The 17,223-nt window shown below is 51.0% G+C and overlaps 1 protein-coding gene and 1 long non-coding RNA gene across 8 annotated transcripts in view; one reads left to right on the top strand and one right to left on the bottom strand.

Moving 5' to 3' along the window:
• NAV2 (neuron navigator 2) overlaps positions 1-13,118 on the top strand; it is a 390,162-nt gene extending 377,044 nt beyond the window's left edge. For 4 of the 7 annotated variants that reach the window (XM_046685993.1, XM_046685991.1, XM_046685990.1 and 1 more), the window contains 3 exons: positions 251-369; positions 6,699-6,902; positions 9,633-13,117. In XM_046685993.1, the coding sequence (XP_046541949.1) occupies positions 251-369; positions 6,699-6,902; positions 9,633-9,758 (449 nt within the window). In that variant the 3' untranslated portion in view covers positions 9,759-13,117. Of the gene's footprint in view, positions 1-250; positions 370-6,698; positions 6,903-9,632 lie in introns of all 7 variants that reach the window. The other 3 variants (XM_046685994.1, XM_046685995.1, XM_046685992.1) reach the window with 2 other exon arrangements.
• Positions 13,119-13,144: 26 nt separating this feature from the next.
• Positions 13,145-16,002, bottom strand: LOC124252461 (uncharacterized). The gene is made up of 2 exons (XR_006891964.1): positions 15,818-16,002; positions 13,145-13,261 (listed from the first exon to the last, which is right to left on the bottom strand). It is a non-coding gene; the product is annotated as an uncharacterized LOC124252461 (long non-coding RNA).
• Between the last annotated feature and the right edge of the window lie 1,221 nt (positions 16,003-17,223).

Raw genomic sequence — 17,223 nt, 5'->3', positions numbered from 1 at the left:
TTTCCAGGATTCATGATACTGCAGCGAGCCCCTTTCTCCATAAAGCCTCTCCTCTCTTTTGGGTGATTTCCTGGAGGAGAGACGTCCCGGGTGGTGTTAGGTAGCCCAGGCGTCCTGGTCTGTGTCCTCCACTCGCAGCTTGTATTCCTCCTGTTGCTTAGAAAATCCAGGGGCCCTGCTGTGAGGGATGCAGACTGGCTTCTCCTGACCCCCCATTTCGGCTCTGACTGATTTTCACTGTGGTCCCCAGGCCCCCGGCTCTTCCTGTCGTGCCCCATCGACGTGGATGGCTCCAGGGTGTGGTTCACTGACTTGTGGAACTACTCCATCATCCCCTATCTCCTGGAAGCCGTCAGAGAAGGACTCCAGGTGAGGAGCACACTGACCCCTGGCCTCCTCAAAGTTGGGGGGATGGTTGGGGCTGGCCTGGTAGCACAGCAGTTAAGCTCACATCCTCTTGCTTTGGCAGCCCAGGGTTTGCTGGTTCAGATCCCAGGCACGGACGTACACACTGCTCAGCAAGCCATGCTGTGGCAGGCATCCCACATATAGAACAGAGGAAGATGGGCGCAGATGTTAGTTCAGGGCTAATCTTCCTCAGCAAAAAGAGGAGGGTTGGTGGTGGATGTTAGCTCAAGGCTAATCTTCCTCAAAAAAAACAAAATGTTGGGAGGACTGTTTTGGTGACCAGATGAGTTGTCTTTATCTCCTCCTTCAGAAATCTGCCTGAAATGGGGTGACAGCCTCTCACCTGTGAGGCCATCACTCTAGCACAGTGTAGGACATGGTTGGCTGCAAATCCTGGCTTGACCACTGTTGGCTGTGTGACCCCAGACAAGTCATTTAGCCTGTCTGTGCCAAAGTGCCCTCATTGGTAGAAGGGATTAGTAATAATACTCTGCCACAGAGTTGTTGCAAGGGTTAAACAAAATCAGAAGTGCTCGGCATAGTGAGCGCATAAGAAATGGAAGTGTACTGGGGCGGATCACTTCACAGTTTGCAAAATATTCTCATGTCTGCTATTTGGTTCAAGCCTTGCCTCAGTCCTGGCACCTGGACAGAGACTTTTTTTTTTTGTCTCTGTCTTTCAAAAGAGGAAAATTGAGGCTCAAAGAGAATATATGACTTGCCCAAGGTCATAAAAGTGAATCTTGAGGCATCTGGGATGTGAGTCCAGCCTCTGGCTCCACTTCCAAGTCTGAGCCCTGGGGCTGTGGCACTCACCACCTGCCACCAGGCCCCTCACAGGTGATCCTGGGGCCCCTGAGGCTTAGGTCCCTCCTGCCGTGCAGCAGCTGGAAAGTACAACTCTTCCCTTCTCATCCAGCCCAGAGTAACCAAGCCAGGGGCTTAGCGGTAAATAGGGTCTTGCCGCGGTTTTACTGTTGAGCCTGGAGCAGCCTGAGCAGTGCGTGGACTCCCAGCACCCACACTGATCAGCAGACATTGTGCACGGTTGAACATCCAGGAGCTAGTCTAGCAGCCAGCTGTCCGAGAGCTTCTTTGTCTCCTTGGTCCCGCGCAAGGGAAGACGCGAGATGCTGTTGTAGGCCTGTGGAGGGTGGGAGAGGGCACGCCCATGTGTACATGTGTGATAGTGCCCATTAATGGCTTTGGTCGGTGTTTGTCATTTCTGTCCATTTGGCTGAGCCTGGTGAATACTTGGCTGCTTTGTACCATGTTGCAGCACTGATGGTCTGCAGAGGCGGTCGGACCAAGGACTCGACAAGGAAGGTGTTGTACCTCTTACAACTGGTGTTTCATTGAACTGGAGCATGTAGGCTGCAAATTCAAGCCACCATGTGGAAACATAAGTGTATTGTGAGGGCAGAGCATAGCAAGAAATGAGGCAGTCCCTTGACCAGCCCCAAATCATTAGTTGGCAGTGTCTGAAGATCATTAATTGATGGGAGCATTTCCATTCTCTCTAGTGAATGTGGCTTTCAGAAAAAAAAACTCAGAAAGGTTTCAGATCTCAGCAGTGGAATCTCCCTCAGTAGATGAATTTCCTCGCCTGGGTAAATTGACCATAATTTAGTCTTTTAGCAAATGGATTTCTTAGTACCGCAAACCCCAACAGCCACCCAGTCGTTCCTATTTTCTCAGGCCACTGGTAGCATCTCTCCCTGCTGGATTGTTGCAGTCTGTTTCCTTGCAGAAGCTGCGCCCCTCTGTTCTCCATCAGTGGCTTCCCAGGACTGTGGAATGCCCAGCACCCCAGGGAAACCCATGCTGCTCAAAAGCAGCCGAAGGAATTGCGGGTGGAAGAGGCGCACTGTTTCCTCATCATTCTGCCTTGCCTCTGCGGTCACCCACGTGCTTCTTTGCTCCAAATATATCTTCTGGTGAAGGACAGGGAGGAACAGGAGAGTATGCGTGGAAGGACTCACGGGCTCCTTTGAATAAGCGTTTCCCCTGCCCAAGGAGGCACTCTGGGGAGGGGGAGACTGTCTGTGCTCCAGCCTCAAACTACACGTCAGCAGGCGCATGGGTCCTCACCAAGGATGGACAGCGCTGGCATCCTAAACTTCACAAAGGCCTGTGGGCATGGCTCTGAAAGGGGGTCTGAACCCCGCTTCACGTCCTGGAGAGGTTGCTGATGGAGTTCATTGTGAAGGAACTTCTTTCCCACAAGAGCAAGGCCACAGTTTGAAAAGACTTGAGGATGGCTGTGGAATAGCCCCTCTGGGGCAGGGGACAGGGACGTGCCCCAGTCTCATGAGACGTACCAGTTCCGTGTGAGGCAGGAACAGGCCTTGCTTCCTGGTGCTGCCAGGTCTTTTAAGGCTAATTTTTCAAGAGCGTGGGAGCCGCCAGGGGAGGCAGCCAGAGTTAGCATTTTACCAGGTTGCTTAAAAGTGAGCCCCCCAGTCTCAAATCTGTGACCTCATCGTCCTGATGAGCCCAGGAGGCCCCAGAGAATCTGCTGATTCATGAGGAAAGCTGGTGTGTTCTTCGTGCCTCTGGTTTTGAAGGGAAGTTTGCTGACTTTTATTGGGGGCCTACTCCTCACCAGCACCGTGCGGGGGGCCTGACACACATTGTCGCGTTCAGTTCTGATAGCTTGGTGTGCACCTGGTGGATGAAGGGACCAAGGCTCACGGGAGGTTTGACCCCTCCCAGGTTCACTCAGCGGCGTGTGATGAGCTGGCGTCGGTGCTCGGGTCTAGCTGACTCCTCAGTTACTTCTGTGAATCTCAGGCTGTCCTGAGGACCCCATGTCTCCACCCAGAAGCCTCAGGTGGCTCAGGGAACCAACACTTGTCTTTCATATAGTGGACTTCTACATAGGATTTCAGTTGACAAGATGATTCCTGTATTTAAGATCCTCTGCTCTCCTTCCTCTTACTTTGAGTCCATGCCTACTGTGTGCTGGGCCCTGTGCAGGGTCATTTACTCCTTGCCTGACCCCGTGAGGTGAGTGGTGTGGCCGTGAGGGGAGCACGCTGCGGTTCAGAGCAGGCAAGCCCTTGGCCAAGGTTCTAAGCTGAGAAGAGGCGGAGCCCGCAGAATGGGCTCTGATGGGGCTGCCTGTGGGGGTGGGCAACACACAGACCCTGCTGCCATCAGCCCTCAGAGGTGCATCCTTGCCTTAAGGAAGCGTGGCATTGCCCCCTAGTGGCTACCAGATACCTTTGCAAGTTTTGAGTCTTCCCAGTAAGATTAGAGGGGGTATGTGTGTATATAAGGACCTTGATGCTTCCATGTGTGACATACATGTGCATCCTGCAGAGTCTGAAGCCTCACAGTGGCCCAGGTTTTGGTTTCCAGTGTCTTGGCCCCGTGTTCCTGATCCAGTGGTCATACCAGGCTCCTCCTGGCTGACTGGCTGGCTGGCTGGCTGGCTGGCTGGCTGCCTGCCTGCCTGCCTGCCTGCCTGCCTGCCCGCCTGCCCACCTGCCCACCTGCCCACCTGCCCAGAGCTGCCTCACGGCTCTGCAGTGGGGCCAGGGAGCTTTGTGATGTTTCCTTTGCTCACCACAGTCCTTACCCAGCCTCTCGTCACCTGCACTTGAACGTGTCCGGCAGCAAGCAGGAGGCTCGTAAAAGTACTTTCTGTTCTCGCAGGTGATGTTGGCATGTGCCTGGTGTACGTTTGTCTTATGACTCAGTCCCCAGGCCTGTTCCCCTCGGAGTTGCCGTTGTAAACAGTTGCCAAAGTGTCTCAAGCCTGCAGCGGAACTCAGAAGGCTCCTATCCCCCTGGTGGACAGATCACCCCACCTACTCTGAGACCCTGGGCGAGTCTCCCCTCCCTAGGCCTCAGGTTCCCCATCTGTAGTCTGAAGTTTCGACTAGAAGCCTGTTTTATCAAGCTGGCTTCTGTGGAGCCCCAAAGTTCCTCAAACTACTCAGTGGTGGGGTCTGGAGAGAAGAGCAAATATCTGGAAGCCCCTGGGCCAGCTTCTCTCCAAGGACTTGATGAGCTCTGAGTTCCGGCCTCGGTTATTCTGCAGCCCTGAGCATCCCCTCCTCCAGGTGGAGGATGGAGACAGAAGCAGTAGCTGTCAGAAATGAGGGCTCAGTTCAGCCTCACATGCATGAGGTCTGGCTTGGGATAGGCAGCTCCATTCCGTCAGGAATTCCCTTGGAGGGAGAAGCTTCTCAAAGTTGCAGGAATGTTTCTAATCTGGAACAGGCCTCTTCAGTTCTAAGTGTCCCCACATGCTTGTGTTCCCCTCCTCCCTGGCACACACCTACACATGACCCCTTCCTGCTCAGACTGTGACATGCCTTCAGAATGCCAGACTGCATTCTCCGACCTGAGACTCACCGCCACCCCAGGTTGGGGAAGATTTAGTAACAGACAGAGGCAGAGCGCTAGACGGGAGGGGTGCTGGTGTCTGAAAAAGCGATGAGGTCATGGGAGGCTGTGTACATCTTGAGTGGAGGGGAGGCAGCCTCAGTGGAGGGAGATGGGTGGGCCCATCTGCAGAGTGGGCAGGGGGGCAGCTTCCCTGATGAAAGTCTATGTAGCTTAGGCAGTCATGAGACCGCTGGAGGGGGCAGCAAAGCCAGCCTGGGTTGACGTGTCCTCGTCTGGAGGGCAGCCTGGTCTGCGTCTCCCTGCTCCAGTTCCGGCTGAGTCCTGTGGCTCTTGCTGGTACCAGGTGGTTCAGAGCAGACTCAGGAGGGGGAGAGAGGAAAGGTCAGACAAGGAAATTGGGGTCCTAGTGTGAATCCAGCTCTGCTCTCATTCTAGTTCGAATCCAGCTCTTTTCCCACTGGCTCTTCTCTTTAGGTCCTAACTTTCCCATCTGGTAGATGAAAGGGCCGGGATAGGTGACCCCAGTTCCTTTGAGCTGAGGCAGCCTGTGACTTGGAAAGACGTGGTTTCATCAGTTGTTGCTCAGCCCTGTTCTACGTCAGCATCTTGCCCTCACTCCCTGCTCAGCTGCAGGAGTCCCAGGAGGGCAGAGGGAGCTGACAGACAGACAGACGGTGGGCCAGATGTCATTTTACTGTAGAAGCCCCCTGCAGCCACTGTGGTTCAGGAGCTTTTGGTCTTGGTACCCCGTGGTCCCCGGTGGAGGGGGTGCCTCCCAGAGCCACAGCCGGCACTGCCCTTGGGTCATGTCTTGACCTGGCTGTGAGCACTTCCCACCACACATGCTCGGACCCCAGCGGGGTATGGGATTCCAGTTCTGCCTCATCTCGTCCCTGCGCCTGTCTCCTCGTCTGGGAAACTCGGGGAGCAATGCTTCTCAGAATCACTGCTTCTCACATCCCCGGCGCACAGTGAGCTGTCAGGTGTGGCAGCAGTGGCGGCGTTAGAGGGGAAAGAGAGAGAGACTGTGCCCCGCCACGTAATGCACAGAGCCTCGCCATGGGGAGTGGGGCAGCCTGGGTTTTCATTCTTTAAAGAACGTGCGTATTTCTAGAACTTGCCAGTAAGATTCACTAAAATCATTTTATCATTAGATATTTAAGGCTTAAGAAAAGGAGCTTGGAGGCCTGGCACTGGTCTTATCAAATTAAGTGATAAAATAGTTTTCTGTTTTAAGAGCAAATTACTTATTAAGGGCAATTTTGAGAAATACGTGAGGGAGGAGAAGTACTTATAATTCTACTTCCCACATGTAACCTCTGGTAACAATTTGCCGTCTTAAGTAACCAGTGCTTCTAGAGCGGGGCTCTGAGAGTCAGACCCGCGTCAAGAAATGGGGTTTTGTGGGACTAGGACCATTCGTGATGCCCAGCACCCGATCTGTGTGCTGTGGGCGGGAGCACCAGGTGGGATACTAGAGTCCGCTCGTGTGAGCTGATAGTCAGCACCTCTTCCCAACTCGGCATCCGTGACGTCATGGGGATAGTTTCCAATCGGCCCTGGTGGGAGTAGTTACACCGCAGGAACTGGCAAATGCTTCAAATCAGGGGTTGTGTGTCGAGCTGGATCAGCAAGGCTCAGAGTTCAGGGTGACACAGTGAGTCAGTGGCAGAGCTGAGGTGGGAACCCAGGTCAGCCTGACTCCAGAGCCGGAGTCCTGACCCTCAGCTCATGCTGCCCTCCGTCTTGGCACATCAGGCTGTGTGTGCCTTGGATGACTTCTTTCCCAGCATGGGGTTCTGGAAGTGAAATGACTCTGTCGGGGGACTCGTAATGCTGGGTTTGGGGAGTTTTTCAGAAGGCTGCAAAATCAGGGCTGCAGTAGAGGTCTCAGCCCACTTTCTGAGTATTCTTGCTCTTCCTGTTTTCAGCTCTATGGGAGGCGGGCCCCCTGGGAGGATCCCGCCAAGTGGGTGATGGACACCTACCCTTGGGCAGCCAGCCCACAGCAGCACGAGTGGCCTCCCCTGCTGCAGCTCCGGCCTGAGGATGTCGGCTTTGATGGCTACTCCATGCCTCGGGAAGGGTCAACGAGCAAGCAGATGCCCCCCAGCGATGCTGAAGGAGACCCGCTGGTGAGTTCTCAGCTCCCAGAGCAGTTCAGCATTCATTAAGCGCCTACTGTATAGTGATGCAAGGCACGCTGGAAATAGGGAGGTGACTGAGCCCTGGCCTTGCTTTGGAAGGCTGGACCCATCACATGCTTGGGGACTTTTTTACCAATATATTCTCCCATGGTTCTAGTTTTTCACTAAAGCCTTTAAACCCTCTGAAATTTGTCATAGTATAAGGGAAAGGTTAGGAATTTTACTTTTTCCCCTATATGTCCCCACACCTATTGTCCCTACACCCCTCTTTGCCCTCTGATCTGGGTGCCACCTTGATCAGGTGCTCTCCTGGTCCACTGAGCTCTCCACTAGCAACAGAGCAGAGACAGAGCTTGCTAAGGAGCAGACACCCATGCCAAATGACCAGGGCACAGGCCGGGGAGGCTCGAGAGCACGAGGGACTCACGGAGGCCAGGGCGACCTGAACGTGGGTCCCACGGCCAGCGAGATGAGTCTCTCATGCTGCCTGAGCTTCCTGGTCACTCCACTGTTGCTAAAGCAGCAAAGGCCCTTTCAGGGGGACCTGGGCCAGTGACGCTAACACTGCAGTCATAGAACTGCCAACATGAGGCCCGTTCATAGTCATACCGCAAAAGTAGACCTCATCAATCACGGCCCTGTAAGAGAGGGCGGAAGCACGTAGACCAGAACCTCCCGTGGTTAATGGACCATTATCGTGCCTTAAGTTTAGGCCTGAGCTCCCTTGGCAACTAAAGCAAAAGGAAAAACACAGCAGAGAATATTACTTGCATTACCTAATGAAAGAACATCTTCATAAGAGATGCAGCAGGATTAACTGACAGCTGATTTGCTGTCCTAGCCCTAGTGACTCATTGATTTGCTAGATGAAAAATAATAATAATAGGTGCTCTGGGCTGTCTGCCATCCTCCTGGCTGGTGTGCTGGAGCTGGGTCCTGTTGGGGCTTTTTGAACAGAAGCTATTTTTAAATGCATTTGTTGTTTGTGTTCCTCTGCACAACCTGATTTGCAGTGTCTACAGCAGCAGTTTTACAGAGGAAAGGATTAAACTGTAAAAAGCCATTTCTAACACTAACCGTGGCTAAAAGCCAAAGTCATGGGGTGCAGGCTCATGAGGTCTTAACTTACATCAAAATAGAATTTAGGATATCCAGAGGAGGAATGGCCAGCTCATCCCCAGACACTCTCTTCTTAACCAGGAATATTTGAGTCACTCAATAAACACAGAAGGCGTTTAGATAAGACCTGGGGTTCTCGGAACAGTTACATAGGATTCTCCTTCCAACCCCAGGCCCCCAGAAAGAAGCGAGCTGTGCCAGCCCCACAAACCCTACTTACCAAGTTAGCTATTTGGTGTTTCTCCTGAGTCCCCTTCTCTCAGGCCAGGGCCACAGGTCTCTGTTGTAAGCTCTCTCGTTTGCTAGTCTGTCCCCATCATGGGACTGAGAGCTCCAAGAGGACAGGACCTACTTGTTTTTGTTCCAGATTGTGTAGTATGGGCACACTGGGAATGTTTGATGAGTGAATAAATAATCCTGGCTGTCAAGGATTTTCCATTGTACTTCAGCCCCACCTCTTCCCCAGGTACAGCTGTGCAGATGGGCAGCCGCTGATGGTGCCTCTGTGGTCCGGCTCCCGCAGGGAGACTCTGCTGGGCATCCTGAGGGGCAGCTGGCCAGGGCACAGCCAGATTTCACACCCAGCTGCACCATGTCTTAGCCTTAGCTCAGAAAGACCCTATCTTCCTAGCTTACTTACCAGATAAAATCTAAAATACTTATACAACTTAAAGTTATAAATAAAATAAAAGTAGCTTTTAGTTTCCCATCTCCACTTTGAAAAAATGACTAATGGACCGTAGACCAGGGAAGAATCAAGGGCACCATCTTCAGACTCTTTTCATTACATCAGATGATGAGGATGATGATAGCAGATCACCTCTATTGAGCACTTTCTCTGTGCCCGACCCTGTTCTGAGGGCCTGATACACATCATGTCATTCTGTTCTTACTTCATCCCTAAGAGATGTTCTTCATCCCTCTGCTGCTGTTCTCTCTCCATCCTGTAGATGGAGAGCTGGCGGCTCAGATAGGTTAGGTAATTTGCCCAAAGGTTCCTGAATTGGAATCCACGAGGCCTCTCTGGGGCTCTGCTTGTGGCTGGTGCTGTCCCTCCCCTCCCTGGGAAGGTTTGACAGGAGCTGGAGCCCAGGGGCTCCAGGCTGCCCTCTGGCCAGAGCTGGGTTTGCTTGATGCTCATCGAAGGGGCAGCATGCGCTTCGGATGTCAGCCGTGCTGATGCGTGGGTTCCAGGAGCGGGGACACCCACCTAGCACCTTAACCCAGGCTGAGGGCATGCTTGAGGAAGGTGTGCCCCTCCCAGATAAAAATAAATACCATATTTGTAGCGGACTTTCTATGCTGTTTTCAGCGCTCTGCATATATTGACTCAATCCACACAGAATGTAGCAAAAATACGATTATCACTCACATGTGACCCGTGAGGAAACTGAGGCACGAAAAGGTTAAGTAACTTGTCCAAAATCATGCAGCTAGTAAGTGGTGGAGCCAGGATTTGAACCCTGGAAGCCTGGCCCAGAGTCCATGCTGTGGTCCACTGCCCCATGGCAGGGCCACAGTCCCAGGTGAGCCTCCAGGAGGCAGAGATGGGCGGCTGGCGGGACTGAACGCTGCTCATCCTGTCCACTCTTTCCCCAGATGAACATGCTGATGAGGCTGCAGGAGGCAGCCAACTACTCCAGCCCCCAGAGCTACGACAGCGACTCCAACAGCAACAGCCATCACGACGACATCCTGGACTCGTCCCTGGAGTCTACGCTGTGACAGGGGCCCGGCCGTGGAGCCGGCCCACCTCCTCCCCTCCTCACCCGGCTCCACCTCGATCCTCTGCACCATCCTGAAGATGCCCTCCTGAGCCAGCCCCCGGCCGCAGCCTGAAAGCTGCAAGGGACCCCAAGACCCCTCGTCCTGCAGCCTTGACCTAGGTGCAGCATCCCGGGCCAGCCGCTCTGGACCACGTCCTTCCACAGTGAGAACTGCACTATCGTCTGTTTTGTTTTCGTTGTTGTTTTGCCTTGTTGCTGTGACCTCCCTAAGACACTGAAGATACTTCTCGGGAAAGGATCATCACCACTGAAACGAAAAGAATTAAAAAAAAAAGACCCCACCTGAAACTTGGAACCAAGAAGTATCCTGCCATGAGCTGCCCAGAGACAGAAGGGGCTGGAGCGCAGGTGGAAACGTAGACAGCACGGCTTCCCCTCAGCACAGACCCTCCAGACCAGCTCTGCCGCCAGCACGCCCACTTCCACGCCAACCCGCCTGTCCACCCAGCCAGCCACAGACTGAACTGGTGCTAGCTAGGACACTTGCTTTTGTCACTCAACAAACCACAGAGCTACAGTGCAGGGAAACCTTAGGAAAAAGTAAATCGTGCTCTCTGTTCTGTTTTTAAATGGTGCTCTCCTTGCCCGAGAGGTATTTTGCCTGTTCCAGTCCAACCACACCTTTCAGATCCGTCAGCCTCCGATGAACCCACGAGAGTTAGTGTGGGGTCGTGCGAATGTGTGCGAGCGGATGTGGCTGCCATGCAGAATGGCCTGTGTCTGTTTCCTTCTTAGAGACAAGTGAATCAGGTTTCCTTTCTGACAACACTGTGTGCCGTGAGAATTGGTCTGCTCTGGAGAACTGATCACCCCTTTGAAAATGAGGTTGAGTTTCTCCCTTTCGGACTGTTTGATTTTGAAGATCCTTCTCCTTCCCCTCTCGGTCGGAATCGATCCTTTGGTGAAAGTGAGAACCACAGGAGTTGAGTTTTGGTTTGGTCCTGCTGAGTTTGGGTTTTCAGTTGTCCATCCTCACAGTTCTGCACGCTCACCTCCTCCCCCTGGGGTTGGGGGTGGTTGCGTCCGTAACGTGGACCAGGACCCCATCCCCAACACGCGGGTAAGCCCACCTTGCCTTTCCTTCTCGTCCTCGAGGCTTCAGAACGTGCGTCGACACCTCGAGCGCCAGCCCCAACCTCAGCCCGGGTGGGGAGGTCACCTCGTGAAACATTTGCACTTTCCTCAGAACCAACGGGACGCAATTCAACACGGGGGGGCGGCCGCTCCCTTCCAGAAGCCCCAGCCCTGGCCTCTGTCCGGACGAGCCTTGCCTGACCTCTTTGGTGCTGACCTTCCCAAAGCGATGCCTTACTGGTTTTGTACTAACCGTGTCCATTTATGAGTGTCGTGCCTGCCTGGGGTCCGTTTTTTTGTTTCCCCCTCAGAGCAAACAGGGCTAAGAAGTCATCTACTCCTTAGAAGAACTCAAGTCGCTGTGACTTTTCTCATCCAGTAGACTCGTTTGTGTGGATGCGTGACTATGGGAAAAAGAAAAAAAAGATCCATTTTTTAGGTTCTTATCAGCCTGCAGCTAACACCCTGACTGGACAACGATCTGTCTTGTGCAGGAAAAGGCAGAAGTTCCTACAAGTCTACGTAACATTGCTGAGACATGCCTGCTCGTGTGTGTCTTCAACATGCTGGTTATTTTCTTTACAGGGTGTGGTAAATCTTTGAGTTGTTTGTTTCTGTCTTATAAAGAGAATCTTTATTGGACCCCAGTGGGGGTGTCTCTGTTAACGATCAGGGTTTTTATTGCATCTTTTACATTTCTATTTCTGAAGATCCATCTCTCTGCATTTTTTTCTTACTTTCTTCCCACAAGAGCTTGACCTGAAACTGCTCACATTACGTTGGATGACACCGTTTTCTTCCTGGAAAGGAAAAGGGGAATGTGTCCCGCTAGCTGGGGAATGGAAAACCTCTCGTCCTGTCTCTGCTTTAATCTCAGTGGACTCAACCCCCTGCCGAGCCTTCCTTAGTCATCTGGGTGTGTGAGTGTGGCTTGTTCTGTTCTGTTTTTCATAACGCTTTTGATCCATATATTTAGCCTGTGACCACGGGCCACACCCTGAGCCTTCTGGTAAACCTGAAGAGTGGTCCTTCTCAATTTATCTCCCAGCGATGACCTTACACGCTCATACTGTGAATTTGGGAGGAGGTAAAATTGACTTCTCCTCTTGGGCAGTTTTCCCAGCCACCTGGTGAGTAGACACCTGCAGTATTGTTCACAACTTTTTTTTTTTACGACACCCTCTCTTCACTTTCTCTTCTCCCCTTTCCCACAGACTTCCCTCCCACTGGGTCCAGGGCAGAACTGAGACCTCTGTCCCTGGTGCTGCCCGACTGGCGACCGGTGACTTTAAGTAGTGTAACCCTTGTACGATTCACAGCTCGGTGTCCTTCCTACAGTTTCGGGAAGCAGGGTTGTCTGACATGCACATTTCTTATTTTGGTCCTCTTCTACTTCAGTGTCACTCACCTTTGACAAAGTGACTTTCTACTCATTTAGGGCTCTGTCCAAAATGCTTCCATTTTGCCTTTTTTTACATTTAGGCTAATTTTGAAATATATGAAATTCTATGCAACATTTATGTTGAGTTACCAATGGAAGCCAAAAGTTTTCTTCCCAAACTGCCAAGAATTTTACGGGCCATAAATGAGATGGGGGTACCGTTTAATTTAAGGGTGGGGGGGGTAGGGGTGGGACAGGAACAAGAACAAGATTTGCCTAGACCTTTGTTGTATCTTGGGGATGTTTTTTATTTTACTGTTGATGCTTAAATTTCAAAATTCTGTGTATTCAAATTTGATCGTGGCGAATCTACTTCAAAAGAAAAAAATAATCTGACTTTGTGGATACTAAATGGAAGGTTTGCTGTTTTGAGCTAGTTGTTTCCAGTGGAGCAGTTTATGAAATATGTTCTATAAGATGTACATTTTTTCATTGTAACATAGAAATTGTAAATAATTGATTAAAGTGCTGCATTTTGATGAATTTTTTCTAGCCATTTTTAAAGAGAAAACTAGGAATTGAGTATTTTGTGTACGGTATGTTTCCATCTTCCCTCCCTGCCTTTGGCCCTCCCCCCACCACCTTCTGCCTTCCGCCCCCCTCCCTACCTTCCTCCCCCCCCCCCCCCCCCCCCCCCCCCCGCCTTCCTCCCCTCCCCCTCCTTCTTCCTCCCTCCCACCCTCCTTCCCTATTTAATTTTCATTTGTCCTGAGGTTTTTGGATTTGCCAACGATCTGCTGGAGATCATGCCCCACGTCATAGAGAATAAAGCTGATGATTGTACCAGTCTTAAATTATTCATGATTCAATAAAATTTATGCTTATTTATTCAGATTGGCGGTTTGGCTTTTCTGTGCTGCAGCGAGTCCCTGTTGGAGTTCCATTTCATGCCAAGAGGAAGTCATTCTTATTTGGATGCAGCAAACCTAGGGAGAATGCAAAACATTTGCAAACCCGTCATTGCCACTATGTCACCAACATCCCACCTCTTCTGTTTCTCATCTAAGTTATTGCTGCTCACATGGAGCTTGTTAGAAACGCAGAACTCCAGGCTCCTCTCGAACTGTAGGAATCACTGAGGATCTTGTGGAAGTGCAGATTCTGATTTAGCAGGTCCAGGGCAGGGCCTGACACTCTCAGTTTGTAACAGGCTCCCTGCCGATGCCAGTGCTCTGGGCCCAAGACCACACAGAGTAGCAAGCCGTGTCAGCATCCGGCCGGCACCCTTGTCGACCTCTTGGCATAAGGAAGATTTTTTTTTTAACCTATTGAGTACATACCAATTGCCACATGCTTTCCCAAATGCTCCAGTATAATCTGCAAATGACCCTGAGGAGGTAAATATTCTTACTCCCATTTCACAAGTGAAAAAAACAGGCTCAGAGAAAACAACTTGACAAGGATCCTAGAAGAGGTGAGGGAGGTGGAGTGACATGAAGTGTCCAGCTTATTGTGGTGCACAACAGTGGCCCAGCCCGGGGAGATGAGGCATCCCGATGCATAGCACAGGCAGTTTTTAACGCCTGTCAACAAACGAAGAGGAGATAGTCCAAATGTTTTGACAACTCACGTCACATATTCTACCCCCTTGCTATACAGAGTATGCTGATGTTATCTAGGAAATATGACCAGCATGGGTAAAGGGCATGATGGGCTAGGTGGCTTTTTATTTTAAATGTTTATTTTTTATTTATGCTGGGGGGGGGGGCGGTGGTGAGGAAGATTGGCCCTGAGCCAACATCTGTTGCCAATCATCCTCTTTTTTTTTTCTCCCCAAAGCCCCAGTACATAGTTGTAAATCCTAGTTGTAGGTCATTCTAGTTCCATGTGGGACGCCACCACAGCATGGCTGATGAGTGGTGTGTAGGTCCACACCCAGGATCCGAACTGGTGAACCCCGGGCCACTGAATCAGAGCACATGAACTTAACCACTCGGCCACGGGACTGCCTCTGACTTTTTAAAAGAAGGGAGGAAGGCAGGGAGCTGTGCATTTAAGTACTTACTAGATGCCAGACACTGTACCAAGAATTTCACTTTGTCCTCATCACAGCACTTCTCAGAGGTGGGTATGATCATCTCCATTTGACAGGGAGAACATGGAGCCTGAGCAGTAAGTAACTTACTGTAAAGTAGAAATGGAGTTGCACTTCATCTGGTTCTAAAGCCCACATCCTTCTGTCACTTGATGCTACAGGGACCCTAGGATGGACTTTGAGGGGAGGATCACACATCCCTTCTGTATTAGTTATTTGCTGCTGTGTAACAAACTACCCCCCAAATCTAGCAGCCTAACGCAACAAACATTTTCTCTTGGTTTGTGTGTTTGAGGAGTCCAGGTGTGGCCTACCTGGGCCATCTGCCTCGGGATTTCTTACAGCACTGCAATCAACACATCTTAAATATTTACAAGGAATATTTAAAGCAAGAACTATGGAAAGCATCATATTTAATGGTAAAATCTTGAATATTTTCCCTTTCAGATTAGAAGACAAAGATGCCTCCTGTCACCACTTAGCATCATAGTAGAGACTTTAGTGCAGAGAAGAGACCTAACTCATGAGGATGGGAAAGGAAGAAATTAGACTGTCTTTATTCACAGATAACATAATGTACTTAGGGAATCCAAAAGAATTCACAGGTTATTAGAAATAAGTTGAATAAATTTGCTGGATATGAAATCAGTACTCAAAAATCAACATCCGTATGCAGCCAAAAGTTTAAAAAATTTAAAAATATCAATTTAAAAGCATCAAAAATATCAAATGCCTAGGAATAAATGCAATGTAAGATGTGTAAAACCTCTACACAGAAATCTATGAAACATTATTGAGAGAAATTAGAGAAGACCCAAAGAAATGGATGTATTCTGTTTATGTATTAGAAGACTCAATATTGTAAGGATATCACTTCATCCAAAATGGACTATAGGTTTGATGTAATCCCACTCAAAAAGCCCAACATGGTTTTTACGGGATTGACAAGATGATTTGAAACTGGATATTGAAATGCAAAGGGTGCAGCACAACCAGTGAGGAAGAAGAGGAAGAGAGGGATTTCTCTACCAGACCCCAAGACGGATGGTAAAGGTCATTAATGAAGACTGTGGTATCAGTGCCACCACCGACAAAGAGTTCATGAAGACAGAATAGGACAGACTTTCCCAAAATAAACCCAACGCACGCTTGCCTTAATACATGGAATGATGAATATGTTGTTTCAGACCAAAGGACCTATTTTATGGAGGAGCGAACGTGACAAAGGACAGACTACCATGGGGTCCACTGCTTCCTTCTATAGAGCTGGAGGTCAGACTGTCCTCTCAGAGGCTGAATTAAGGCAGCAGCTTGGGACAGACTCTGTGTTGGAGCACAGTTCTCATTTTCAACCGCCAGCCATTATTTGCTGCTGGGTGCCCCACGGCCAGAATACAGAGGTGTGGGGACCGAGGAGTGGAAGCAGGAGCCACCCGCAGCGACCCACCTTGGGAATTCTCTGCTTCCTGTTCCTGCAACTCCAGGCTCTGCGGAATTCGAGGGGCTGGTCCCTGGCGTGGGGAGGTGAGAGGAGGGCTTCTTCTCTTCTCCCATGGACTTTAGATCTCCACCTGCTCCCTGGTCACTTGGGACTGTCCCCGCTGGCAGCGACAGGAGTTACTCTGCTGGTGGGGTAATCACCGTGATTGTGCTGAGGAGCTGGGGCTGCATAACGGGAGCGGTGAGAAGTATGTCTGGAACGTGGAGAGCTCTCAGGGTCACCTCTTGGCAGTGCCGTGCCTGGCGATAACTGTGAATGGGCATTTGCAGCCGCCACAGCCCGACGAGGCCAAGGTAAACCGTTGCTCAGATCCTTCAGGAAGGAAGGTCTGGGTCATCCAGACCTTTGGAAGTGCTGGCTGAGGGTGAGAGGGACCCGGAACGGAAGACTGAGACAGGAGGTGCTGAATCTCAATTACGGCCCTAGGACTAGCTGTAGCAGTGGAGACGGTAGCTTGATCCACCAACCCTACCATTCTGGGTCTCTCTTTAGAGATTGCCACCAGCCACCACCTTGGAGCATGGACAACAGAGTGGACTCAGTGCGCTGAGTGAGTGGTCTCAGCACTGCAAGGCGTGGGCTCCAGCAGACACCACTGATGCCTCAGTCCACACCCTGACTTCACCCGAGCCTGCAGGGGGCAACTGGTGTGCTGACAGCTTCCCACCGTAAGCACCCAGGTCTCTTCTCTCTGAGAACTTTCTCCAAGAGCAGAGCAGCCCACCAAGGACTCAGTGCCCCCATAGACCCTACAACCAATGCAGGACAGGAGCTGGGGGACGAGTGCCCAGCTTTCTATCCTTCTGTGGGACAAGTGTGGGGCACATCCTACAGGGCTCCTTAGGGGGTCCCCAACGGGACTGAGCCCCAGTTGCCCACAGTGGCAATTAAGGACCCTTTATTGGCTTTCTCCCTTCCTCGTCACACTTTGTCTACTCCCTCCCTCAGAGCTGGCATGAGGATGAGGCCCCTACGGCCCAGCCCCGAGAGGGACTCTGCCTTAAGTTTTGTACCCAGAAGCCTCACTCACCCCACCCTGGTCCCAGCTCTACCCTCAGTTGCGCTTCCTGACAGCACAGCACAAATCAGCTGTCTGCACCCAGGTCCTTTCCCAGGATCTGATCAGACAGCTCAGCAATTCCACTCCTGATTGTTGTAAGGGGTTGAACCGTGTCCCCTAAAACATTATGTGAAGTCCTAACTCCCAGTACCTCAGAATATGACCTTGTTTAGAAATAAGGTCCTTGCAGATGCAATGAATGAAGATGAGGTCACACTGGAGTGGGGTAGGCCCTTAATCCAACATGACCGGGGTCCTTGTAAGAAGATAATGCAAAGACTTGAGGGAAGAA

Source organism: Equus quagga, chromosome 14, assembly GCF_021613505.1.
Source record: "Equus quagga isolate Etosha38 chromosome 14, UCLA_HA_Equagga_1.0, whole genome shotgun sequence".
Classification (NCBI taxonomy): domain Eukaryota; kingdom Metazoa; phylum Chordata; class Mammalia; order Perissodactyla; family Equidae; genus Equus; species Equus quagga.
The sequence above is the reverse complement of the archived record's forward strand: the minus strand, read 5'-3'. Positions and strand labels throughout refer to the sequence as shown.